The sequence below is a fragment of the Corvus kubaryi genome, unplaced genomic scaffold, assembly GCF_017639235.1.
Source record: "Corvus kubaryi isolate FWS band 111438036 unplaced genomic scaffold, C.kubaryi_AGA036_p1.0 37308, whole genome shotgun sequence".
NCBI lineage: Eukaryota > Metazoa > Chordata > Aves > Passeriformes > Corvidae > Corvus > Corvus kubaryi.
In genome coordinates this window covers 21,176,073-21,204,056 of record NW_024581096.1, presented here as the reverse complement: position 1 = coordinate 21,204,056, position 27,984 = coordinate 21,176,073, and the positions used below count along the sequence as shown (strand labels likewise).

Sequence of the window (27,984 nt, the reverse complement as noted above, 5' to 3'; positions counted from 1 at the left end):
GAGGTGGTACTAAGTGAAAAATAGAACAGAGGAATTATTAACTTCCTTATGATGGATTTTTGTCATATGTTTAGTAATGGAAATATTAGGACTTTTTTATCAATAAGACTGTCTTGAATATTTTTCACTGCCGCCAGTTGTCTCAACTTCATCCATCTTCCTTACTGCTCAAAAATTTGTGAATTCATGTTTTGCTTTGACTCTTGAGCTGATGAAGTAAATCTTGTTTCAGTAACTTTGGATGGCAGGTATACTTGAGTGTTGCGTGATTAACTTAAAATCTCATTACATGAACACAGATCAAGGCCAATTTGCCTTATAAAGGAAAGGAACTTCCTTATTGAAGGAAATTCCTTTGGATTCTCATAGGACTGACCAACTCGATAATTTAACTGACCACAAGTGTGTGATTCCTACTCTCTCCTCTTCCACTGTTGAGATTTATAATTCATTTTTTGTTTCATTAATTTTTTTCTTAGGAGCATTGCTATGCTGCTACTAACTCCTTTTGGCTTGTTTCTGTTTTCTGCCATTTCCTAAACCAGTTGTTCCTTACGAGATCACGGTGTATACCAGTGATATTTTTGGAGCTGGCACAGATGCAGATGTCTTCATTGTTCTTTATGGAAGTGATGGGATTTGCACTCAGCAAAAATCCCTGTGCCTCAACAAGAGAGAGCAAAGGATGTATTTTGAAAGGAATTCAGTGAATCAGTTCATTGTGGAGGTAAGATTGAAGCATGGGGAGCATTGGGGGGAGCATGCAATGATAAGGAACAGACTCCCTCAGTACTCTGTGTTCTTGTACTGTAAAACCATCCGATTTATCTAACCAAGAGGAAGTGCTATAATGCCTGAGATGAGTCTCTCAAAGATGTGGGAGGTCACAAAATGCAGCTGGCCCTTTATCAAATGAGGAAGGTCATGTCAGCTCCTGCCCCTTCTTCCTTCTCACCTCCACTGGTTTGAGGATGTGTTTCCAGGCTTGGGAGGGGCCAGAGGTTGTTTCCAGAATGACAATGAGAGTGGAAATCTCGACCAGGATGTGTCACCACTGCTCTGCTCCTCACTGGTCTCACCCACCTCAGTCACCACTGCTCTGCTCTGGGCTGGGGTGGCCTCACCTCGAGTGCTGAGGGCACTTTTGGGTGTCACAATATAAAAAAGACATTAAGATGTTAGAGCGTGTCCAAAGGAGGCCACAAGGATGGTGAAGGGCCTTGAGGGGAAGCTGTGTGTGGAGAAGTTGAGGGCAGTTGGTCTGTTCAGCTGGAGAAGGGGGGAGCTGGAGACTGAGTTGCTGTTACAACTTCCTCGTGAGGGGAAGAGGAGGGGCAGACACTGATCTCTTCACTCCCATGAGCAGACAGGACTTGAGGAAACAGCATGGAGGGGAGGTTTAAGTTGTGTATCAGGGAAGGGCTCTTCCCCCAGAGGGTGCTGGGCACTGCCCAGGCTCCCCAGGGAATGGGCATGGCCCCGAGGCTGCCAGAGCTCCAGGAGGGTTCGGACAACACTTCCAGGGATGCACAGGGTGGGATTGTTGGGGTGTCTGTACAGGGCCACGAGCTGGGCTCCATGATCCTTGTGGGTCCCTTCCAACTCAGAATATTCTGTCATTCTGTTATTCTCTTGCAGTTTGCAATACTTAGAAGCATAATGCTCTTTCTTCTTCAGAAAGAGAAACCATTCCTGTCTACTGAAACTACTTTCCTGTAGACAATGTAATTTTTGAATACCTGGGCCTAACTTTTTGAAAGACCTTACTGAGTATTTCCTGAAGCCTTTGCCCAACTGTATGCAAAAAGTAAACCAGTGCACATCAAAGAGTGAGCTCATTTACATCCACAGTATTAAGCAATTCCTATTCATAATATATTCTTATTGCTGAAAATTTGTGAGAGGCAAAAAATACAAGCAGACCTGCTCTGGCTTATCCTGTTGATGCTGCTTCATGCCCTTACCTTCCTCTTCTGGCTGCAACACCAACACAGACTTCACAGAGCATCTTACAACTTCTCTCTGTTTTGAGTTTGGTTTGTTTTTGTAATTGAAGACAAATTTTAAACCAATTTTTTTACAAGTTAAAATACTTGCAGCCCACATTGTTATTACATGTCATGAATCATAAAATAAATCCCCTGTGTGATTCCTTTAAAACAAAGAATAAGACTTATTTTGGTGGAGTTTCCACACAATTTTTCATAATAGAGGTTGCATTAATCCACAGGTATAAATCTTACACAGAGTGTTCTGGTTAAGTCTTTGTTGCGTAAGATTTATTTCAATTTTGGTGGAATCTAAAACATCAGTACTTTTCTTAGATTAAGTGAGAGAAAATGCAGTGTGTTCTACAGATTTATAACATCATATTAACCTGTCCCCAAACTTCATTCTCACTTCACCAGTTCCTCTTTCTCCAGGAGATGGGAACAAAGCAAAATATATTTTTCTTTCACCTGCTTGTGTAGAGCCATAATTTGGAGTTCAACAGACCTTAAAAACTATTTGGGAGGTTTCAGAAAACACAAACTGGGAATTGTCTGTTTGCTTTGTGGTTTTACCTGCCTCTATCATTTTGTATTTTGCAAAAGAGGCACAAAGGATTAGAGACTGCTCTTAACTGTGCTTCCAAGTGAAGATTTGCTGGAGATGCCTACAGCAGGGTAAAGCCCACTTCTTCTTTAACATGGATCTTGACTGCTCAAGCATCATTTTATTGCTAAGTATTGACTAGAAGTCTCATTGAAAGATGAGTATTTGGACAGGACAAAAGAGGAAAAATAATTTTTCCCTAATGTATACTTGTGTGCATGTGTGTGAGTTTTAGAAATGAGTTTGGATCGTTTCATTATTTTGCAGTGTAACTTATGCTGCCTAAAGTCGGAGCGAGGCTGATGGAGTCAAACCCAGTTTGTTCAGAGTGTGGGTTCCTTGGGTAGTGCAGTCTTACTGACTTATGGTGCCTTCTAAAACTACTGCTGCTTTTGCTTTGGTATGGGACCCTTCTGTCAGCTGGGGAGAGAAGGGAGTGTCTACAGTGATGCAAATTGACATGCTCCTTTTTCTCATGTTTTGCAAGAAAATAAGACTCTAAGGCCCCAAGAACAGAAGGACAGCTCAGTGTTCTACATGCAAAGGTTTGAAGCCAGACTTGGGTTTTTGAAGGCTAGCCATACAAAAGTTTGCACTGGAATAACCAAAAACTAATACTTAGGAGCAAATTTCAATTTTTCCTGTTCGAGCCTTTGAAAGGGAAGTGAATTAAAAGTAATGAACTAGTAACAAATTACTCAAATAATAAGATGAGGCATAAAAAACTCAGTAGCAACTTCATAAGATAGTCATCCTGTTGACTTTCTCAGAATGGCATTGGGATTCTGTGGCAGAACAGGAGAGATAATATAAAATGCCAGGCTGTTTGTAAAGTACTTTGACCTCAAAGTTATTATTCCAGCATTAAGAGAGTGTACACGCATGTTTAAAAAGAAAAGGGATATAAAAAGAGCAATTTAAGATGCAGCTGCATTGCAATTTCATAGAATCATGGAATCAATTAGGTTGGGAAACACCTCTGAGATCATCTAGTCCAGCCTGTGACCAATCGCCGCCTTGTCACCAGACCAGAGCACCGAGTGCCATGTCCAGTTGTTCCTTGAATACCTCCAGGGACAGTGGCTATACCACCTCCCTGGGCATCCCATTTCAGTGTCTAATCATCTTTTCTGTGAAGAATTTCTTCCTAATGTACAAAGTAAACCTCCCTGGCACAGCCTGAGGCCGTTCCCTCTCCTCCTGTCCCTGTTCCCTGCGAGCAGAGCCCGACCCCCCCGGCTGCCCCCTCCTGTCAGGGACTTGTGCAGAGCCACAAGGTCCCCCCTGAGCCTCCTTTGCTCCAGCCTGAGCCCCTTTCCCAGCTCCCTCAGCCGCTCCTGGGGCTCCAGCCCCTTCCCAGCTCCGTTCCCTTCCCTGGACACACTCCAGCCCCTCAATGTTCTTGAACTGACGGATCCAGAATTAGACACAGCACTCAAGGAGCTGCCTCACCGGTGCCAAGTACAGGGGAAATTTCCAAACAATTGCCTTCATTTCCACTCATGCAGAGAAGCCTGAGATGCAAGATTGCTGCTGTGCAACCAGACCTGTTCCATATGGTGTCGCTCAATTTGTGCAGAGCAAGGTTCTCTCCATTTTGGAGCAGAAGTGCAGGGAAAACTTTTAGCTAAAATGCAAATTAGGGCATAGCTCCGGAGGAGGCCACAGACATCCTCCAAGGGCTGGAGCCCCTCTGCTCTGGAACCAGGCTGGGAGAGCTGGGGATGTTCAACTGGACAAGAGAAGGCTCCAGGGAGGCCTCAGAGCCCCTGTCAGGGCCTTAAGGGGGCTGAAAGTAAAGAGAGTGAGGGATTTTTTTATATAGGCAGATAGTGACAGAAAAAAACCAGTGGTTTTAAACTGCCAGAGGGCAGGGTTAGATGGGATATTGGGAAAGAATTCTTGACTGTGAGGGTGGTGAGGCCCTGGCACAGGTTTTCCAGAGAAGCTGTGGCTGCCCCATCCCTGGAAGTATTCAAGGACAGGGCTTGGAGCAACATGGGATAGTGGAAGGTGTCCCTACCCATGGCTGGAGGGCAGAACTGGATGATCTTTATGGTCCCTTTGAATAAAAAGTATTCTAGGATTTTATTTTATGATTCCATAATTGACATCAGCACTAATATTTTCTCCCCTGGGACTTCAAACAGCTTGGCAAAATATGAAATAAGCTAAAGAAGTGGTGTCTCAAAAGTCACCAGTTGTTCTTGCCATAATATTTCACCTTTTTTCATGTTTTTGTTTCCTGTTTGTTTGGTTTGGGTGTTGTTTGGTGGTGTTTGTTTATTTGTTTTTTTGTTTTTCTGTAGCTGGAGGACATTGGTGACATTATTGAAAAGATTCGCATAGGTCACAATGGTGGAGGGCTGAACTCGGGGTGGCATTTGGACCGGGTGACGATTCGGAGGCTGCTCCCAAACGGGAAGGTAGGCTGTGAATCCCAGCACATCCCCACGAGCAGCCGCTTCCATCTCCCAGATTGCATCTTCTGTATACAAAGTGTGATTAACAGTGAAAAACGACTCCCTGAAGAGCAATGCACACTAAATGAACTTGCTGGAGCCTGGGGATCTGGGGACAACAAATGTGTGTTATCATGTTTTGTTCTTCAAATGTTGATGATAAGGCTCTGCAATAATTGCTTTTTTAAAGCTTCGTATTTTTGTGTGTAGTTCTGTTTTGAGGGATGGCAGGGAAGGAAGTGGAAAGTGGGTGCACCATTTAAAAAAAAAAAAAGTATTGTTGCCAAACACCAACAAGAAACAATTTCATCAGTCCCTTAATTCCGGAAGAATAAATTCATAAATTCAAGGAGCCAGTACAGTTAAGACAAGTAAAATGCCTGTCAGTGCAACTCCCTGAATCACATTTAAAAAGTCAGGTTAGATGTTAGGATTTTTTGCTGTTCATGTGAACAAGATTAACACAGTACAGTCAGATTGGTGACCTTGACCTTGTCGATGTAAGAAAGTGTTCCTCAACCCTGCTTTCAGATGCTGGCTATAGGAACAGGGATGAATCTGGCTATGGGGATGTTCCAAAGAAAATCACCTCTTCAGGGCTGGTCCCGAATTGGAGCAGTAGCTGTATTGGGGAAGACCTGGGCTCTTTCGCCCTTATTCCAAAGGAATGTCAGCTTTTATTTCCCCTCAGGTCTGCCCCCTCCTCAAGTGACTTCTAACACCAGGTTCTAAAACACCTGCTTGCTCAGTCATGGTGAACCTACTTCTCATCTTGCTTCCTCCTTCAAAATATACAAATGTTTTATTCTCTTTGCTACACAGTCAACTCAAAGGTCTTCTCTGAACCCTCCCCACCACAGAATCATGGAATAGTTTAGGTTGAAAAAGAATTCCAGGATCAAGTCTCCAACCCTGCCCCCAGCACTGCCAAAGCCGCCACTGCCCCATGTCCCCAAGTGCCACATCCACACAGCTTCTAAATCCCTCCAGGGGTGGGGACTCCTCCACTGCCCTGGGCAGCTGTGCCAGGGCTGGACAACCCTTTCTGCAAAGAAATTTTTCCCAATATCCAGTCTAAATCTTCTCTGGTGCAGCTTGAGGCCATTTCCTCTCATCCTGTCCCTTGTGCTCTGGGAGCAAAGCCTGACCCCCACCTGGCTCCAACCTCCTGTCAGGGAGTTACAAAGAGTGAGAAGGCCCCCCCCTTGTCTCCCTTCTCCATCCTCCTGAGCAAGCTTCTTCACAAGCCAATATCCTCAGATTATTCCTCATGATCCCCTTTTTGTCAGTCTGACATTATCAGACTCTCAGTGTATTGCCTAACCTGGCCTTGTACAGCTTTGTTAGGTTAATGAACAGGTTTACACTATTTTCAGAGATATGTTTATTGGTCACAGGCTGGGGAACATGAAGAGGGGGATGCCCAAATATGTGGAAACCGAGGGAAAAGGATTCCTGGTCTGCCTCTTTCTACACTGGCCTTAAACTGAGCACTTTGGGAAGTGCTTGAGAGCTCCATCCTGGGTGCTCTTCAATTTGCCAAGAGAGGGTCTCAAGGCTGCACCCCCTCCTCAGTCACTGCAGCAGCTTTGAAGGGCAGATGGTGAGAAACCTGAAGGTGGAGGAAGGGAGGAAAACCCTGAACAACTTGGGAATGGAGAGATTTACAATTCTGCTGATCTTTTGATTATGGCATGGGAAAAAAGAAGAAAGCAGAGCGCTGCATGATGCCGCTGATCAGCCGCAGGATATTATGACCTGCCACAGGATAGCAATATGCTGCCAGTGCTTCTAAAAGCTGTGCTACCTGATTAGACTGCTAAGATGTGTCTAGATGTATCTGTAGAGCTGCAAAAGAAAAATGAGGTCAGTAACTTTTCAGATTAAATTGAAAGCACTTAGGTAGGAAACTAGGATTGTTGCACTCTGCAAAAACTGTCTTGGCATGCCAATTATATTTGATAATTATATTTCATTTGTTACAATTTGGAGAAGGGAAAACCACTGACTTTTAGCACACTATCATACTCTGCTTCTAGCTTAGGTCCAGACTAAAGAAAAAAATCTGTTCAGGGCTGCAAGAGGATTTTACTGTGGGTGATAGAAACCAGTGCACTTTACATCGCTTAAATATTAATACAGTCACTAATAGGGAAACCCCAATGAAAACTGTGGCAATGGCATGGTGATTATCAATAATGACACAATTAACTCTTGCAGAAAGTGCACGTAATGCCCCACTGTGCAGTCACTCCAGTCCCTAGATATCCTGTTGCCAAATAAACAGTGTTTGCATCAGTGGCACATACAGCCAACAGTATGAATGCTCAGGAACAGTTGAAAGCTTCAGTGAGAAATGTGACTGAAGTGGGATCTTTGTCAGGAGAAGAGAGTTCTAGCACTGAAGCATCATTCTGGAAAGCCTTCTCTTCCCAGCCTGCAGGTGTGGAGATAAGCACTGTTCATCGGCTCGGCGTACAGTGAGATAATGCAGGTTAAGTGGTCAGACAGCCAGTGCAGAAATGAGGAGGCAGGAATTGTGGCTGGTTATTAGGTGCTGTGTTCTGCTTGTATAGCACAAATAACACTTGAAAGTAAAAGATGTGAAATCACCTGAAGTGCTGCCAGTTTTCTTTGACACCATTTTGTATGCCGCTCTCCAAACCTCCTCATGGAGTTAAATGTTTCTGTCTGGGGTTAAACAGCAGCACTGCAGGGAGCAGCAGAGGGGAGGAGAAATGGTGTTTCATTAACAGCAGAAGATTTGGGCTGTGTGTACTCAAAGCATGATTCTGTTGAGGACTCAAAACACTGAGTCACACAAGCCCCTCGGAGGGGTTCTGCTCCCACAGACCAACTTCCCTGTGATCTTTGTGTGGTGACACTGTGACCTGTTCATTCCAGGTTAGCTGTGATCAGAGTGCACATCTGATCTTGGATGCACAAGCTATTCCTCCCCAGTGATGGTGTCAGTTCCAGGCAGTACAGCGCTGTAGTACACAGTGACAACAATGTTCAAGATTGCTACAGTGAGATCTATTCCCTTCCCTTACCATTAATTTTAGTAATTAATATTTTAGTATTTAAATAGTAAAAAAGGACCCTGTATGGGCTTGATAAATAACCACAGCAGAGTAATTAATGTGGAAATTATTCATAAAGGGTGTCTACAAGAGAGCTGGAGAGGGACTTTGGACAAAGGATAGAGGGACAGGACAAGTGGGAATGGCTTCACACTGACAGGGGGCAGGGTATTATATATTAGAAAGAAATTCTTGATTGTGAGGGTGGTAAGGCCCTGGCACAGATTGCCCAGAAAAACTGTGGTTGCCCCATTCCTGGAAGTGTTCCAGGCCAAATTGGATGGGGCTTGGAGCACCCTGGGGTAATGGAAGGTGTCCCTACCCATAACAGGGATCTTGGAACGAGATTTCTTTAAGGTCCTGCCCAACCCAAACACCTCTTGCATTCTGTTAAATCCACTGGTATGTTCTATATGGAAGTGATGGCACACAGAGTATTAGAAAAAGCAGGAGACCCCTGTGCTGTGTAAGAGATAAATGATGAGCTTGTCAGCAAAGAAAGGGCCATTTTTTTTTCTGTATTTATTTACTGTGAGATTAAAACTAACTTCCTTTTTTTTCCCTTCTGTTCAGACTTGTGGCCTCTGTATCTTGCATGGTGGCTCATGCCCCTCTCTTTATGGAGTCATAGCCTGGGGTGCCCAGCACTCAGAAAGCTGCCTGCATCTTACCATCTTGGAGGCCTTATGGGAGTCTGTTCTTAATGAATAGTCTGGGATTAATTTTGTTTACCAAGTGGAAAACACATGTTCTGTTGTTTTTGTCTGTTTGATGATATAAATCATATTTGTTTCCACCAAAGTGAAGTCAAAACAAAAGATCAAAAATTAAATCAGTATTTTTCTCCTCTTATTGCATGTATGGGAATTGCCTGGAACCCAGCTTGAGTCACAGAATTATAGGGTGAAATCATGAAGTATTGAGCTCAGGGGGAAAAAAAAAAAAAGCTCTACTGGCTTCAAAGAAAATGCTGCCTGAATAAGGGTTGGAGAGGAATTCCAGAGTCTCAGTAAAACATAGCTTCAGCAGGAAAAGTGCAGTCCTGATTAGGAATTTACAAGCTCTAATACTGGGAAGGGCAGAGATCTACTGGACCATACAGCAACGCTCACACACCCACTGGGAATCCTGTTTTCTGCTGCATGTTCAGTGCTTCCTCTGAGAGTCCTCAGATGTCTTCTTTCTGGAGGAAATACATTTCTATGTGCTATTTTAGGTCTGCCTCTACATGCACACGCACACATACGTGAGTTGAAAATCCTTGCCTGCATGTCAGAGTATTTTCAAAGGGGAAATGCTAGAGTGTGTTCATGTTGTTTTGAAGAGGTTTCCTCTGTCATGTTTACTCCAGGGCTCAGAAACTGTCACATTTCCATGTGAAAGATGGCTTGCAAAGTCTGAAGACGATGGCGAGACTATCAGAGAACTGGTGCCATCTGATATTTTTACTGAAAAGCTCCTGAAGGATGGGACACTCAAGCAGATAGAAGAAGAAGTTGAAGATGCTTTAGAAGGTAATATAATCCTAGGAGTAGGTAGGGATGATTTATCTGATTTTTTTGGAGCAAAACATTTGGATGTGTGGTTCAGTGCAATGCTGATATGACTGTTAACTCTACTTTCCCTTCCTGTTCTCTGGCCTCTCTCACACCTGGAGCACTTCTGTGCAATACCATCATTATTTTCCGGTGAAGCTTTTAAGAACCTGTCACAGACACCCTTCGACACCCATAGTTTGCATATCTCCTCTGATGCCTAACAAAATTCTTACATCTTGTTTTCCACGCTGTGTTAACATCTTCACTCATTTGCCCAACGTCACCTGTCCTGTGCACTTAGCCCTTTCCTTTCCTATCCTATGAGTCTAATTAATTCTCTTCTTTCCTTCCAGAGTTGTTTTGCCTACTACCCTTCAGGTACAAATACATAACCTTTAGAAATCTGGGTCATTGCAGCCACCGTCACCTCATTAAATTGCCTCTCAGGAGAATAAATTCTTATTCAGTTCTGAGCCCATCTTATAAAGTGGTGACTTTCAGTGTTTGGCCTTATCAGTAGCTGAAACAAGTGAAGAAGAACTGAAATTTCACCCCTAAATCATTGCTTCTCTGTATGCCCAGCTATTTGTACCTCTTTTTCCCCTAGAAAAGAATCTCCTTTTCACACCCAGAGCTCATTATGTCCTTGAGAGAGGTCGTGAACTTCCTCATCCTGAGCAGAGCAAAAAGAATTCAGCTGCCATTTTCATTCTCAACTCTTGCATCTGGCAACAAGATGAGTCAATGGAGAAAATAAGTTCTCTCTCTGTTTCTTTTCTTTCAGAGTCTGATTTGCAATTACCGTAGAACATTGTCAGGATGGAATTAATATGGATTTTTTTCCATTGCCAAGGGAAGAGGTGCCTTGCTGGGAGGAAGACTGCTGTCCTCCTTCCTCCTGTTAGGAACTACATGGTAGTTCATGGGAGATTTCTTCTCCTGCAGAGGCAAAGACAATTTTAATATCAACTACTAAGTGGTAAAACACCAGCAAGTGTGACCCAGAGAAGCAGTGAATGCCCCATTCCTGGAAACATTTGAGTTCAGGTTGGATGGGACTCTGATAAACCCTGTCCAGTGGAAGGTGTCATGGCCCATGGCAGGTGGGTTGGACTAGGTGGCCTTTAAAGGTCTCTTCCAACCCAAACAAATTGATGATTCAATGATTCTATGACTTCTAGGTGCCTTCATGACATTTTCCTTAACTTGTTAATTTCTGTTGCTTTACCTTAGATCAGTTACCATTTGTTAATTAACGTGGGTGACTCACTTTTCCTTCTGAAGGCAAAGCCTGAAAACAAGTTTTATAATCTATGGAATATAATTTTTGGATAACTCAAGGTTTCTTCTGGTGTGAAGCTAGGGCTGAGTTTGGGGTCTTCTGGTTTAGATATAAAATATCTGGGACAAGAATTAAATATTGTGCATGTCTGTGAGTCCTCATACATCTTAGGCAGTAAACAGTGTAAATGATAGTGATGGAATATCAGCTTGTGGTATTCTGAGGATCATGATATAATAGGCTGCATTTTAGTCCTAGAGGTCTCTGGAACTATCAAGCAAAGGCGAAAGAGGGGTGCATTGACTAATTAGACAATATACATTGCTTCCTTCATTACTAGAGTAGAAGTTGCCTCTCAAATACGGAGCTCTAACTCTGTAGGACGTATGTGAAGAGGCAAACCAGAAAATCCAGCACTGCACAGAGTCGTGGTGGATGTGCTCAGATGATGACTCTGATCCATTTCTCAGAGAAATCAATGGAAACCTTTCATGGATGATGAAGCAGAATAGGGTCGGTTTTACTGTGAAAGAAGAAAAAGACTATATAGCAATTTTCTTCAACGTTGTTAGCGCACGCAGAATCCTAACTAAGACTTTGTGCCTCTTGCTCATTTGCATTGCCCTGGGATTTGCAGGGAGGCATTCTCCATGGCTCATGTGCCACCAGGGTAATCAGAGACTTGTACAGACCCTCATTGTTTTCCTGGAGAGGATGCTTTCAGTAACTGTTTGTTTTCCCCATATAACTGGGGGAAGAGTAGCAAAATAAAAATAAGAGTATTTAACAGGTTTGGTAAAGCACATTACTAAAGGCTTGATGAGGTTTTATTGTCTCATCATTGAGCAAGCTAAAGAGAAAGGGTACTTAAACAGCATAGCTCCAGCCCTTCCTTAATTAAATACTCTCTCAGCAAAAGGACCCAGAAACCTGTTCTCTGTCTGTTTGGGGAATTTATAGTGATACGTGCCATTAACTCCTGTAGTAATTGCACTTCTGAATTCCCAGTCTTTGTTTATGGAAGATGGAGTATTGAGGATTCACAGCACTGAATGACTTGCCCTCAGACCCGTGTCCCTCGAGCCTCCCTATGAAAAGGTGCTGAGTTCCCTCACCTCTGTCGACTTCCCATCCAGTAATGACCATGATGATTCTGTGCATTTTTAAACGTGAACTGTGTGATCAAAGCAACACACAGGCATTGATTAGATGGAGAAAAGGGAAGTCAGCAAGTGTCAGCCCCGGGATGCTCCAGTCTTTGAATCAGAAACCTGAAAGAAAAACCTCTACAAAGCAACAAGCAGAAAATCTGGGGATCAATTTCTTAGGTAAATTCAGTACCTAACATGGATATTAATATTCCATCTGACCAGAAATCATCTCTGTTTCTTTCTGCAGTTCACACCTACAAGATCAGTGTGTTCACTGGGGATATCTATGGTGCTGGAACAGATGCTAATGTCTTTCTAAATATCTATGGAGACCTGGGGGACATGGGAGAGAGAAAACTCAGTAAATCCGAAACAAACTTCAACAAGTTTGAAAGAGGACAGGTACAAATGCAAAGGGTTAACAACACTTTCCATTTCTCAGTCTTTAACCTATCAAGTCAATGGCTGTCTTTATAGGCTGAGTTTTCCTATGAGGGATGAATTGATTGATTCCATTTACCACGTTCATTACCTCTTAAAATGCTTTGTATGGATTGTCAGTTGGGTATTACAACTGACAGGCACTGCAGCAAACAGGCAGATGTTCCTATGAACTCACTGATGGACAAATTATGAGCTTGGTCCATGTAAACTGGCTGGAGCTGTGAGCTGCACATTCCCACAGTGCCTGTGCAACTGGTTTGCATGTACACAGTATATGTTGGAATTCACCACAAAACTTGATAAATTGGTGGGACTTAAACTGTGGCTGCGTTTGAGAAAATAACACCAAAAGTGATGCTCTGTGGTCATCCCGTGAGTCGCTTGGATATTATGGTGGCAAGGATTGTCTTATCTGGATTGCTCATACAAATCCAACTGGATTAGAAAGGGGAGTATACTGAAACTAAAAAAATCTCCCAGGATTTCAATATTCTAACTGGTTGTAAAAGTGGTGTTTTTTGCAGCTCCCCTCCTAGCAAAAACAGGCTTTAAAAACACTTCCCTGAAGAACAGTTTTAGCTAACAGATATACCTCTATGGGCTTCTGCAAAGCTTTTAGCTAAACACCATCCAGCAATATGGAATTTAAACATGTGTGTTCTGTAGTCTCCCTTTTTTGCTTTTTTCCAGTAGATGATCCGTTGAGAGTTTGTTAACAAAACCAACTGCTCTTGAACACCCTGCAGGAGGACACATTCACTATACAGGCCGTGGACCTTGGCATCTTATACAAGATCAAGATTCGCCACGACAATAGCATGTTCAGTCCTGATTGGTTTCTGGAAAAAGTGGAGATCCTGGATGAAACCACAGAGGAGTCGTTCGTTTTCCTGTGCGAGCGCTGGCTCTCTAGAAAGAAAGAGGACAAAAAGATAGAGCGTACACTTTATGAACAGGTACAGTTATGGCTCAAAGCAGATTCCACTGTTACTCATAAAAATAAAATTGTTGGATATCTGGTTGAAGTCCAAGGCAGCTCATTAGGGACTGTGAGGGCTTTTGGCTTATCCAGAATGAATTTCTGATTTTCAGACAAGACCTGAAAGTAAGGCCACTCTCAGCCCATTATCATTATCTCTGTAATTTGCAATTTCAACAGAAAAATCAAGGAGTGTAAGTGGAACTCTTCAGATGAGAGTTCACTACCTTGCTGATCCACAGCAGAGTACATTTCCCTGCTGCTGTCCTTGCTACGCCCACAAAGCACGTTAGTAATGGGTCCCACTATTCAAAGTCCTCCAACCAGAATATTGGGTCCTTTGACTTCATCCTCACTTGGACTGGATGGTTTCTTCTTTTCAAATCCCTATTCCACCACTGCCAGACATAAAAAGCCAGGTCTCTTTGCTACCACTCAAAGCACTCAAATGTTTTTTAGTGAAATGTCCTTTCTACTTGCACACTCTCTATTGCTTATTGGCCTAGCGTAGCTAATTGGAATTCGAGGTACATGCTCTAATTAAAATTAGCAAACAAGATTAATAGACTTCTGTTACTTCTATACAATGAGACATAATAAAGCAGCTGATTATAAGTTCATTTTATTTAAGGAGTCCACTTTGCAGAATACAGAGACTCTTTAATTGACAGTTACCACTAAAATGATCATCAATGGAATTGGCCCAGACTCATCCTGAATGCAGCGGAGCGGATGTAAGAGGAGTTACACCGTGGATAAGTGTTGCCATATGCTGCCTCATAAAACTGCAGCAGACAACGCTGTGAATGCTTGTGGACACGCTTACCCTGTTGCTTATATCAATTCATAACAAGGAAAAACTAATCACTCCTATTTTCTTTTAATGATTTGACTGTGTGGTGAGAGCCTCACATTTATTGGACAATGACACCAAATGCATTGTCAGTAACTCTTCAAACACAATTGGTGTTTCGTATCACTCAGAGCTGCAGTACTCTGCCTCTTATGATATTTGACCTGTACCTAATGAGCAGCCCCAGCAGAAGGACCTGGGGGTGCCGTGGGGGAGAGCTGGACCTGCCCTGCCCCTGAACCCCCCGTGTCCTGGGCTGATCCCCAGCGTGGGCAGCAGGGGAGGGGGATTCTGCCCCTCTGCCCCGCTCAGGTGAGACCCCACCTGCAGAGCTGCCCCAGCCCTGGGGAACAACAGCACAAGGACCTGGAGCTGCTGCAGCCAGTCCAGAGGAGGCACCAGGATGATCAGAGGGATGGAGGAGCTCTGTGGGGAAAGATTGGGAGAATTGGGATTGTTCAGCCTGCAAAAGAGGCAGCTTTGGGATGACCTAATTGCGGCTTTCCAGTACCTGAAGGGAGCTGACAAGAAAAATGGAGGGAGACAATTTACAAGGGCTTTGAGTGACAGGACAAGAGGGGAATGGGTTCAGTTTGAAAGAGAGTAGGTTTAGATTTGATATTAGGAAAAAATTCTTCCCTGTGAACATGGTGAAATACTGAAACAGATTGCTCAGAGCAGCTGTGGCTGCCCCATCTCTGGAAGTGTCCAAGGCCAGATTGAACAGGGCTTGGAGTAACCTGTAGTAGTGGAAGGTGTCCCTGCCCATGGGGGGTTGGAACAAGGTGACTTTTAAGGTCCCTTCTATGATTCTATGAGCTCTGGCACAGCTCCATTGATCTGAATTTCCTCCTGCTCAGACAGGTAGCACAGAAAAGGTCACAACTCACAAGACTCTCAGGTCTATTATATTTTCTGTTATTATAACACACATCCAAAATGACCTGTCAGGGTTACCAAAGAAGTAAGTGAATGACCACCAGTACAATACCAGTCACATTTATTTGAGCTACACTGACCAAAAAGGTGCCTGGGGGACTACGGGGATTTGTTCTCATGTTGTTCTTGGAGGCACATGGGAACAGCTGACAGCACTTGAGCACTCAGCCTCATTACCCTCCCAAACATGCCTCCCAACTAGAGCTACGATGGCGAGCGGAACAGCCTGGATGGCTCCTCTCTCAGCGTGTCCAGCCAGGACAGCAATGCCAACCCGAAGGAGCCCAGAAAATCCAGCTTGGTCAAGGCAGCAGAGGAAGGCTCACGTGAGTGATCGTGCCTGAGTGTTTGGTTGTATGCATCCGTGTGCTCTGGCTTTCAGTGCTTAAGAGGCTGCTTTCATGCTGCTGAAGAGCAAGGAGAGGCAGAGCAGCAAATTATTTCTCCTTTTCTTGTGCTGTGACTGCTTTAGAAAAGGCTGGATCAGGGCTTGTGTTTCTGTGTTTGTTGCTTTTCCTGCAGGTCTCTGCCCTCAACAGTGGCATAAGTCGTGAAATTCACAGTAAATTCAGTGTTTCCAAACTGTTTCTTTGACTTAATCAAGATGGTATTTCAAGGTGAAATATTATTTCATTTGAATTTAAATGTGATTTATTTTAGAACCCTTCAGGTTTTTTCTTTACCACACATAGCAGGCATCACAACAGCTGTCATTTTGGTCTAGTGGAAGGTGTCCCTGCCCATGGCAGGGGGATTAGAATGAGATAAACTTTAAGGTCCCTTCCAACCCATGCTTTTCTATGATTCTATGATTTTACTATTTATATACCCTTTTTATGACTACCTCTCTGTTCCAGGACAATGACTTATCAGCTAAACTGAACCTATGGTTCTTTGATATCCTACAGGGGGCCTTTTAGCTTTAGATTAAGATTTTAGATGTATGATTACAATACTGTGTTGTATTGGCTAACTGGGCAGCAGCTGCATCACAGTTACTGTCTATGTGCTCTTAATCCACAGCAAGTGCAAAATGATTCAACCTATCTTAAACTTCCATGGTAAACAAAGTGAAAATGATGTAATTTTCCGTAAGAGTTTAAGATAGCTCTCCAGGGAGACTCACACAGAGTCCAAGGGTGCTCACACAGATGGTTTGCTGCTCCTCTGGTGCCCAGTAGCTTGTGGTGGTTTGATACCTGGGTTGCACATCCCACACCTTTCATTTGGGAAGCAGATGTAATGCCGCAGATCACTAAACCCGGCCTGCAACCCATGTGTCTTGCGGCTGCCCTTCTTTTGTAATCCCACATTGTGCACAAATAAAAAATAAGTGATTTCCATGTTCCTTCTGATATTACTTCTGTGCTGTGACAATGGATAACATCTGCCATGTTGGCATTCCATGTAGTTTCACAAATAATGGGTAAAATACCATCATTTCCCATGAGGACCCCTCTCCAGCAGAGCTAGGACAGTTCCCATCATCCCCATTGTGCCAGGGTCGTCTTTTTTTCTCTGAGTCCTGGAGCTTGTCGTCACCACTATCTCTGTTCAGTGACATGGCCTCATTAAGGAAACTGCTTCCTGAAGGAATGCCAGATAAGATGGACTGGGTGAGCCAGGCAGCCACCTTCTGAGCTGGATAAAAAGCCAGCTCAGCTGGTTCGATAAGGAAGTGGTATTGGGAGTTGGCTGGGAAAGGGAGTGACTTTTGTCACTCAGCCCAGTCCTGACTCTGCCGTGACCAAATTGTCAAATGCCTTTGAGGGGCAGGAGATGGAGGAGGTGAGGATGGAGCTCCGGGAAAAGTCCGCTTGGCTAGGATGCTGCATAGGTCTGAACTGGGAACCTTCCCCCATGCTGGAAAGCAGCCCTGGAGATGGCATGGATGGATCCCTGAGGAAACCCATCCTGCTGTGAGGGGAACTCGTGGCCTTGAGCAGCCTGAACCCTGTGCTGGCACTCAAAGACAAAGGAAGATGGGCTGGAGGACCTGTGGTGTCCTTCTGTGGCCGCTTACCCCAGGATTTGCATCCTCCCGTGTGTGAAAAAAGGGAAGTATGAATCCCAGATAAAGAGGGAGGCAACAGGGAGGGAAGATAAATGAATTTAATGATCCCTTTTCCAGTTGTCAGAGGAAAGAACTGCAAAGAATATTTCCTGCTCTCTGATAGTAAGCTGTTCTATATCTCTGTATCCATTACGTAAAGTGGGAAATTACAGTTAGGCGTAGTTCCTCTTTCTTTTTCATAGGTGTTTCAAGTACCTTGGCTTAAAGATCAGCTAGAAATGCTGGTAGTTCTCTGAACTTAGTCTGTCACAGGAGAACAGGACAAAACCTGTATAAAAGCAAATGTTGTCCCTATTCAAAATATACTTTATTTAAAGGTCTGGAGATGTCCTAAACATGACCTCTCAATATATACTTATAAAATCTGCCTTGACTACAGCTAAACCCTTTTTCCTGCTAAATGCATTGTGTATCATTGTGCTGATGCACCCACTGGAATGTAAATTACGCCATAAATGGGAGAATAAATCTTGCCTAATCATCAGCTCATTTTGTGTTGGTACACAAAATCCTCAAATTGGGGCTGAATGAATCTTTCTGGGTTCTGCTCTATCCAGAGGTAAGGACAGATTTGATCAGTATGAATTCATGCTTTCCCTGATGTTGCACAGGTATGCTGTGTCTGATGTGAATTTCTAGTACAACCCCCACCTCAAAAATGTTGTTAGTCATCATAAAGCAAAATTAGATGTCAGTCTTGGGTAATTTGAAAACCAGCCAAGGGTTCTTTTTGTCAATTTATAAACCTTTTTTTTTTTTAAATCAGAAAAGTGATGATGAAGCCAGGCTGTTTTGAGTCTGTGACGAAGCAAGTTTCAGAGCTCTGAGTCTTGTCAGAACTGTTTGAACAGCCCTGCACAAATGTTCTGAGAAATCAAACGAGTATTCAGCGACTAATTCTGCACCGCCTGCTCAGCTTACCCAAATGAGCTTTTGGAAAGCCCTTGAAAAGCAGTCTGGCACTTCCTCCCTTTTAACAGCTGAACTGAAATTTCTGAAAACCACAGAAAAACCACCTCCTCTTTTACCAAGTCTTGCCCTGAAGGTTTCTCCCCCAACCAAAATTATTATGCAACGCATAGAATTATTGAGTGACTTGCCTTTAATACACGGATTGTTCTCCTCTGTCTGGGTTTGTACAGGGACGCTGAAACCCTGAGCTGCTCCATAGATCACAGCAAACCTTGAATGAGGCACAAAGGAGAGCATTTGTGGTTGTTCTGGGACATTCAGATGGTGATGGCTTACCTTGGAGTCAGCACAGATTTATTTGTCTTTATTGAACGGGGAGTGTAAGATCACTTTGGCCTAATAGCCTGTTTAAGATTTAGGTGCTCAGACTCATCTTCAGGAAGGTCTCTTGGTGTCAATAAGGATTCAAGCCTTTTGCTGTTCTGTCATCCGTTAGGGAGAAATCTGGACTTATAACCTCCTTGCAGCCAGTAGGGTTGTCTGGGGAAATTAACCCTCGCAGAATTCAGTCCCAAGCGCACCGTGGGAAAGTAGTCTCCAAAGCACACTTGTAGCCCAACAAAGCATGATGTTATCGCTCCTCCAAATGAATTCAATGGGATGTGAACCTATTTGGCATGCACAGCTGCTCCCTCTGATGGGACGAGTCCCTGGTTTTATCAAGTCTTGTACAAGTGCTTATGTGTGTGGGTTTTCTGATGAATAAACCTCTCTTTGTCGCAGTGATCCCGTACCACATCACTGTCACGACAGGCACGGAGTACGACTCCAGCACCGACAGCCGCGTGTTCATCATCATCATGGGCCCGCAGAAAGTGCAGACCGAGAGGCTGTGGCTGGATCTCCCAGAAGGAAAGGATGACTTTGCAGATGGCTCTGTGGAGAAATTCTCGGTTTGGGGCCTAGATGTTGGGGAGATCAAAAAAGTGGAGGTATGTTGTGAATGCAGCGCGAGTGCTGGAGGCGTATGAAATGTGTGGCCAAAGAAAGCACGTGGTTCTGATATTCTTAGCAGAGAAGGAAAGGCTCTTGGGTCTAAAAGGAATGTAAACAGGACTGTGCTGATGAGATTTCGCATGTGTCTCAACCTGTCAATAAGTATGCTTTACTTCGCATAAAACCAGGATCCTTGTGAGGTGGAAGATAATTATGAATTGTAAAGAAGTTGTAACATGTCCCAGTTTTGTCCCATCTCTGGCACTGCTTTTTCTTACTCAATGCCTTCTATTGCCAGATGCAGTGAAGCTTCCCAGGATGCAGTTCTCCATTGGTCTTTTTCCTAGTTGATTTTTTTCACTACTTACAATTGGGTTTCATAAATTGTGAGGAACACATCTTGTATAATTTCCTAGCTAACCATGAAAATTGTTTTCACAGCTTGGAGGACACAGGCTTAGAGAAGAAAATTAATCATAATTTGTAAGTAATGTGCACAAATAGATTTCGATACAGGAACCATTTTTTCTGTTATGGCTCAGGGAGACAGAATTTGCATAGACTTTCCATCACTGGGCTTAAACTTCACATGAATATTCCAGAGTGTTTGTGTACATCATTCTTTTTTCATATGGCAGTTCCAACTCTTGAAAGCTTGCTCCATCCCCTCAAGTACTGAAACCCACAGCACCTGAGGAAAAGAGGAGCCTATTTAATCTTATTTTTACACCTATCCCTCTGTGGAAGTAAACCTGCCTGTTGATGTGTGTGCTTGTGTAATTGGAAAGAGACAAGAAAGAGAGAGAAATCATAACTAATAAGAAAATCTTTGCATCTGTATGTTCTGTTGTTGCAGCTGAGAGACTGAGTCACTTGTGCTACCTTTCACTCAAGCAATGAAGTCTGACATCTTGAGAAATCTCTGTTATCAGATTTGAGTTTATTATCATGATATTTTCTTAATGCACTCCAAGTGCCTGGTTTCTATGTGTATGTGGCGCTTTCTGTCTAGCCCATCTCGAGGTCAAACATTGATAGTGAAGCAAGTGTACCAATCCTTCTCTTCCAGCCAGTGCACATGTGGAAACAGCCATGGAGTGGGACAGAGAGGAAGGAAAATGACAGTATCACTCCTCAGTGTCAGAGACAGGAAGAGAAGCCTGAAGAAAGAAATAGAAAGGGGTGCTGGAAAAGAGACAGTGAAAAGGGTAGGGAATGGGTAGAAAACAGAAGAAAGTAGGAGAAGACACTTTGAAATAGGCAGAGGCAAGGCAAAAATTAATTTGAAAAGGAATACAAGTGGGAAAGAAGATAAAAGGTTGCAAATCAAATGTAGAGAGATAGAAAAAGAAATAACGTATATCTTTCAAGCTGGTGATGTTCTTCTGCGCTCTTTCACCCCTGTACTCAGTGATCTCACCAATCTGCTGTCTCACCCCTGGCTCAATTTTCCCTTCTGGTTTGTAACTCCCCAGCTTGCAGCTGAAGGAGCCACCTGCTCCTGGCCTTCTGCCTTCCTTCATGCAGTGCTCTCAGCTTGGAAGGACCCTTCTTTTGGACCTGTGTCCCAGCAATGACACCGATGTGCTAGTCTGCCGTGGTTGCCATGGCATCAGTCCGCATTTTCCTTCTAGAAAATTGCAGTGCTCAGGGACATTGCAGAAAATTGCTAGTTATCTGCTTGGGAAAAGTGAGGAACAGTTCGTTCTTGGATTTGGCATTTGTCTGTTTGTGTAGAAGGTGAAAAGTTCTGAATATGAGTTACCATGTGAAAATAGCATAGTATGAGGATTAAGTTTCCAGGAGCCCCCTGTATAACCCAGGCAGCAGACTGTACCATTTATCAGGACTGTGAGATTTGCAGTGTGATGCTACTTTTAGTTTGATATTATGCTCCTGCTACACATACACTCCACTGAAAGCAGAAACAGTGGAACACAAAGTAATTTGAAAGGGGCCCGTTTATTCCTGTCTTGTAAGCCTACAGATACAATATTTACTACTGGTGTACTTTAATAGACACGCTGACATGAAAATAAGTAAGACAAGTTATTTGGTGTAGACACTTTACACTGTGTTTTCAAAATAAGTTTTAATATTTCTTCTCCTAATGAATGAAAATATCTCTGTTCTTAGACTGTTGTTGCTGCAGAGAGACACAGGTGTGTCTAGGAGAGGCTGCATTGGTTTGTTTTTATAAACCTCTTCTGGTTCAGAGCCTTTCTCCATCATGAACACAGAGAAAAATCAAGGACACACGAATGTTGCAGGTGCAAGTCCACTCCCTCAGTGACTAGGGACCTGACCCTCAGGTCTCCCTAGTATTCTCTGAACCTTCTTTCCACAAAAATTCTTTCAGATTTTCCCCCTGCCACTGTGTTCAGTTTCTATGTGATCGTGAGCTGCTCAGTATAAATTGTGCATCACAGTCTCAGGGATGTGCAGTCCCTCAAGGACAGTAGGAACAAGTTACAAAAGTTTTCAAACAGCCCAAGCAAGGATCTACCTGCCTTTGAAATTCTGTCATTCTAATTTAGGTCAAACATCTCAGCCCAAACCTCTTACTGTGATATTGGTGTGCACTTCCAGGCTACACTGCTGGTGTGGCCATGGCTTGGCATTATTCAGTGTATTGTCATGGTCTGTCTAAAGACTTGCCTGGAATTGAAAGTCAAATCCTGATGCTCTGCTCCTAAAGTCCAGCCATAGGCAAGACTTGGCTGACACTGATTGAATTTGTCCCAGAACTTACATTGTTCTTGAGGTCCTTGGAAATCTGCTCATGCACAGGTTCTCCAAGGCAGCTGGATGCACATGTTGTTCCCTTCTGGCTGTCGCTGATATCAAAGAAGTTGAAGTTTGCTGTGAAAATGTGGCATCCTAGCAATGTCTTGGAATGATACTTTGCCCAGGGAAGCTGTGGATATCCCATCCCTGGAAGTGCCCAAGGCCAGGTTGGATGGGGCTTGGAGCAACCTGGGATGGTGAAAGGTGTCCCTGCCCATGGCAGTGGGGTTAGAATGAGATGGGCTTTGAAGTCCTTTGCAGACCAGACTGTTCTATGATTCTATGATGTGGGCAGGTGGGGGTGTGCTATGAACCCAAAAGACCAGCAAACTTTATTAGGCTCAGTAGGATTTTCCCTCCAGCTGCTTTGTCCCTGCTTCACTACAGAACCACGGCCCTGAACTTTCCCCGCTGTCTCATCCATACCATCCTGCAACAGAGCTGCACAAAAACTCTGACTTTGGGCTTGGAAACACTCAGCCAAGCTGGCAGAGAGGGAATGGGAAGGCAAGTGTTATATTCCCATTCACCTCACACCCCAAGAATCGGAGGATTAATGCATCCATTGTAGACTTGAATTTCCCTAGTGGTTAGCTCTAATTTTCTGCAGCTGCACAGACGTTAGTACAGCAATAATACTCCTAATAGCAGTGATGACTGAGACCATCAGACAGAAAAGATCACTTGTTTTTTGGGAAAAAAATAGATACCACAGATATATCACCCTAGATTAATCTGTTATTAAAAATTGCTTTCTGAGCCTCCCTAAATATCCTAATAATTTAAAAACAAAAACCAGTGAGAACTAAGGACCTCATTTTCCCAGAAACTACACAAACACTTTCTCTGAAAATAATGAAGTGCAGGTAGGTCTTCTATAGGCAGGTAGCTCATTGGAATGACTGTCTGACCAAGGCTTATCCATCAACCTGGATGCATAATTTTGCTTCCAAGTCTGCCCCAGGTTGAATTGCCCACCTTCTTTAAGAGGGACACATGCAGGTTCTTTGAGAATTTACACTGTCAACATAGTTTTGCTGCTGATATACCTGCAGGAACACTGGCTCTTGACAGATTCAGCTCCTGGTGGGCTCTGGCTTTCATAAACTCATCCCTGCACACTTGTGCAATATCTCTGTATTTCTGCAGGACCTCTGCCCCTGCTGCCACCTCTAGTATTCTTCCTTTTTCCATTTAAATTTTGTCAGGAACTTGGTCATCCATTCAGGCTTGTGGCGTTTGTGTGACTTCCTGGTCTCCACGACAGATCATTCTTGAGGCTGGAATGTACCAGGAGGTGGTCCTTGAAAATCAACCAGCTACAGATGTAAGCTCCATCTGTTGTCTCCTGTACAAAGACAAGAGCTTTTGCAGTCTAAGGAGACGGGAAGAGAAACAGCCTCATACATTTAGTTCACTTCTGTGTGGATTTGTGAGGGAAGTGCTTGTAATAATACATGTGGGTGTTTGCTGAGCTGCATCTTTCCTCTTGGCTATAAAGCTTTGAATAATCACTTCCAAGCGTTGTGACAGAAGTGGAAAGGCTTATAAAGGTGGAGGAATATGTCTGCCGCCAACTGCAAAATGAGCATATAGAGGTTAATGGAGCAAGTGCAGATTAAGAAGAGACTGGACATGTTTTCATGTAAGTCAGTCCAGCCTACCTTGCTTTTTTTGAGACTGGCCTTCCCTCATGCACAGCAGCTGATGACCTGAGCTCCCTTCTCACAGCAATGGCACTGTTTCAGAGTTCCCTCCATCCCCTTGTGGAATGGTTTGTTGTGATGGTGTATGTAGACTTTGAGTCCTTCATTACTGGGTGAATCACCCTTGTCCAGAGAAATCCCCTTTCGCCAGGAGGTGTTTTCTCTCTGGCCCTCACAGGTGGGGCATGATGGTGCTACCCCTGAGAGCTGCTGGATGATGGAAGAGCTCAACATCGTCGTGCCCACCAAAGGCGTCATGTACAACTTTGTCTGCAAGTGCTGGCTGGCCAGAGACAAAGGTGACGGGCTCACATCACGAATCCTCAACATCCTGGATGCAGAATGTGTTAACATTGGCATCAAGGTAGGCACCAGGCTCACTTTGTGCCTTTAGCTGCTACAGGCACCTCTACTGACATAGGTCATGTGTCAGCAGCTCTCAAACCTTGACTTTTGCAAGTGGCTTGAGCTTTCTCTTTGCTTTCCTTTCCTATGTTATTTTATTAACAATATCTTTAGGCATGGTTTAGAATCATGATTGTTTAGAGCACTGGTTAGTGAGGCTGGCTGGATGCAGCCATGGCATAGAAGGAAGGGCAGGGCAGGTAGGACACAGTTCAGCAGCCTGTCCTCATCTTGTCACCCACTGAATCACCTGGTACCCATAAAGTGGGAGCACCTTCAAGGTGAAGGAATACTTCCAACTCATCAGATTAGAGCTGTGGAAATATCCTAATATTTTAATCTCTCCATACATACCAGATTTTTTAATAGGAGATAGGGAAACTAATTTGCTGGAATTTGTTGAAACATGAAAACAATTGTAAGCCTGATCTTTGGTGAGAATAACTGATTAAAGTTGAATCAGTGATGAATAAAACTCTATAGTCTTTCCATTCAAATATCTGAATTTTGAAGTAATATCTGCTATGCCGTATTTCAAACAAGTACAAATTGGAAAGCTGAGCTATGCTGATTTTGGATGTAAGATTTGTAGCAGAAGTAACAGTCTGGATGAATGTGAAAATAACACTGTGTTTAAATACCTGTGTGGCAATTTAAAATCTCTATAAATGTGCTTCTATTTACAGTCAGGTTACACTTTCATAGTACATTATTTTTCCTCTATGCTGCTCTTGATTCCCAAGCTAAAGATATTCTCCTGAAATCTTTGTTCCCCAGACATGCAAAAACTTGATAACATTTTTAGCATTTGGGAAGGATTCACCAAATTAATGCAGATTTCAGTGGTGGAATTGACCTAAGAGGGTATAAAAACCTGCATCGCACTTAATACCAAGGTTAAAACCAATCTCATAAAAATGTCCCATCTGTCATTTAACCTCCTGGATGAGATTTCCAAACTCCTATTGGTGAGCTGATGCCTTGCCTGTAGATTGAAGTGGATGTTAATGAAGACTTATGTTCAGTCTTCCTTTAAAAGCACAATCCTGAATATTTATTTTCATAAGCATGCCCAAAATAGACACTATTTTAGGCAAGAGACATCTAACTACAATTTTTTTTCCTATGATGTTGGGCCAGAAACATGATGGGAAATTTGAAGGAAATCTGGGGAGATGCTTGGGACATGAAACCAGAAGTGAGCATGTGACTTTCTGATCAGTCTCCTAGTTGAGGGAATTTGGGACTGTTCCCTCATAAAGAGCTGTAGTTAGAAACTGAGTCTTACAGGTTTTCTTAGAGTTTAAAGAAAACTGATATGTTTAGCATCATTGGGAAGATTAACACTTTTCTTTTTTTTCTATTTTTTTTCCTGCCTGGCTTTTGTACAGCTGTATGTATCCATTCAACTTAATTTTCTTCTTGGCTTGATATTCCCTCTTTTTGCTTTAAATTGAGTATTTGCCTTCCCATACATCGAGAAATTACTCAGTGTCCACCACAGTCATTAAAAGCCTTCAATGCATTGGTTAAAGAGTTCTTCTTCTCCTTCCTACAAAAAATAGGATGCATTGCTAAGATTTAAAATATGTATGGATGAATATGTGATCAGCAGATTACTCAGGTTGAAACAAACGTGAAAAATCATTTTTTTTATATTATGTTATTCCTTTGCACTGTTTATTTATGTGACAGCCAAAATTCAGGCCAGTAAAACTAGCCTAGCAGCGCACTATTTGAAATATATTTTTGGGGGACTGTTCCTTGATATTCTTCCACGTCTTAATTCCAGAAGTCTCGCTACCATGGCTATGATCTTCAAAGCATCTAAGTGGCCTAGAAGTCTTAAAAACCCTGAGAGCTGCTGGGAATTGCACATTTTTAAAATATTTATTCTAAGTCTTATTGTTCCCATGTCAGGAGAAAAGAACAAATTTAGGCTAATTAGGTGAAAATTATAAAAATCATCTTTTCACACAGGGGCATGCCTTCAGTGCACACAAGGTCTGGGAGGACTCTGCACCTGATGCAGCAGCGAGCATCCCCTTGGAGAGCAGCATAGCTGAACTTTGTACCACAGAGAGTATTCTGATGTCTAAACTTCCAAACTATTAGTGATATTGGAATGAACATTGCCCAGATGAACACTGAACTTTTGGGGGAAACATTTTGCAGACAAGAAAAAGAAGCAATTGTTCTTCTGGGAGAATTTTTTTTTTTAATTAGCAAGAGTTTGGTGTAGTACGGAGGTCTGGAGTGCTGGAGGTCGCCAGGGACAGGCACTGATAGCAGAGGGTTGGCGACCCAGCTATTGATGTGATGGTTGTGACACCTTTGAAGAAGCAGCTTAAGAGATCTTCATCACTGGTGTTGCAATAGGACAAGGGATAATGGGTTTAAATGGAGGGAAGGCTGACTTGGATTAGATAAAAGGAAGAAATTTTTTACGCTGAGGGTAATGAGGCCCTGGCACAGTTTTCTCAGGGAAGCTGTGGCTGCCCCTTCCCTGGGAGTGTCCAAAGCCAGATTCAACAGGGCTTGGATCAACCTGGGACAGTGGAAGGTGTCCCTGCCCATGGCAGGGGGTGGGAATGGATAGGCTTTAAAGCCCCTTCCAACCCAAACCATTCTGTGGTTCCGTGATTCAAATGTTGTCACAATTAATGTGTCTCTTTCAAGGCTGAGAAACTCTAGAAAAGATCATAGATGGAAAGTCCTGTAGTGAGTTTTGATCTCTAACTTTACCTCTGAAAACAATGCTGTGGAGAGGAACCAAGAAGCTGTGTTGCAACATTTTCTGGCTAGGAAGTAGATTTCCAGGAAAGCCTGTTGCCCTGTTTAGCATGGGTTAAGGACAGCTGTTTAAATGAGGCTTTCTAATTGTTTCCAATCCTCACCAGATCCTCTACGAAGTCACGGTTGTGACTGGAGACATCGAAAGTGGTGGTACCGATGCCAGTATTTTCATGACTGTCTTTGGATCCAATGGGAATACTGAGGAGATGCTGCTGGAAAAAAATGGAGACAGGTACAGTAACTGTCATTTTTGTTGGTCAGAAGTGGAATGATGGCAGATTTTAGTGTCAAGTCAAGAAGCACTCAGGGCTTTGATCATGGCTGATCACTGAAACACAAACCTTTATTCCCACTGACTTTATAGATTCAGACCTGGGCCCCCTGTAAGTGTTTCTGTCAGACATTTAGCAAAGCAAAGGAAAGGAGAGCCAGGGAAACCACCCTTTGACATTTGTACAAGTTTTGTCTAACCTGTTCCTCAGTGGCTTTAGAGATAAGCATCTTGAACAAAAGTATGAAGTCCTGCATTGTCTGCAAGAAGAGCTGTGAACATTGCCCAGGAGAGCACTGGAAAATGGATGGGTGGTGGCACAGAATGCTGGACTGCATGCCCTGATTTTACTGAAAAGGTGGAATCTCATGTTTTCTTCAGCAGAAAGAGCTAACAAACACTGTAACACTAGTCTGATGCCATCACTTCTGTAAGCCAAAAAAACTCACACATGTCACCACTCATCCACTTCCCAATGCTTTTTTGTTCCTTCCTAGCACCTTCCCTAGTACAGAAGGCTTTGGCATGCTCAAGAATGAACCATCTTTTAGCAACACCATGCTTAAATTTATTTAATTGACTAGCTCTGATCTTATTCAGCAAAGCATCTACAGAGCATCAGAAGGGCGGGAGCTTTTGGCCACACGGTTCAAGCTTAGCTTGCTGAGGGGATGCTGGATAACTGAAGATAAGGTGCACCTTGCATAGAGG

At 43.3% G+C, this 27,984-nt stretch overlaps 1 protein-coding gene across 2 annotated transcripts in view; it reads left to right on the top strand.

Annotated features, from left to right (window-relative positions):
• Nucleotides 1-27,984, top strand: part of LOXHD1 (lipoxygenase homology PLAT domains 1) — a 122,448-nt gene that overhangs the window by 58,586 nt on the left and 35,878 nt on the right. For both annotated transcript variants that reach the window (XM_042028789.1, XM_042028788.1), the window contains 9 exons: nt 546-727; nt 4,905-5,021; nt 9,492-9,654; nt 12,359-12,513; nt 13,302-13,511; nt 15,529-15,652; nt 19,096-19,304; nt 23,980-24,165; nt 27,107-27,234. In XM_042028789.1, the coding sequence (XP_041884723.1) occupies nt 546-727; nt 4,905-5,021; nt 9,492-9,654; nt 12,359-12,513; nt 13,302-13,511; nt 15,529-15,652; nt 19,096-19,304; nt 23,980-24,165; nt 27,107-27,234 (1,474 nt within the window). The remainder of the gene's footprint in view (nt 1-545; nt 728-4,904; nt 5,022-9,491; nt 9,655-12,358; nt 12,514-13,301; nt 13,512-15,528; nt 15,653-19,095; nt 19,305-23,979; nt 24,166-27,106; nt 27,235-27,984) is intronic.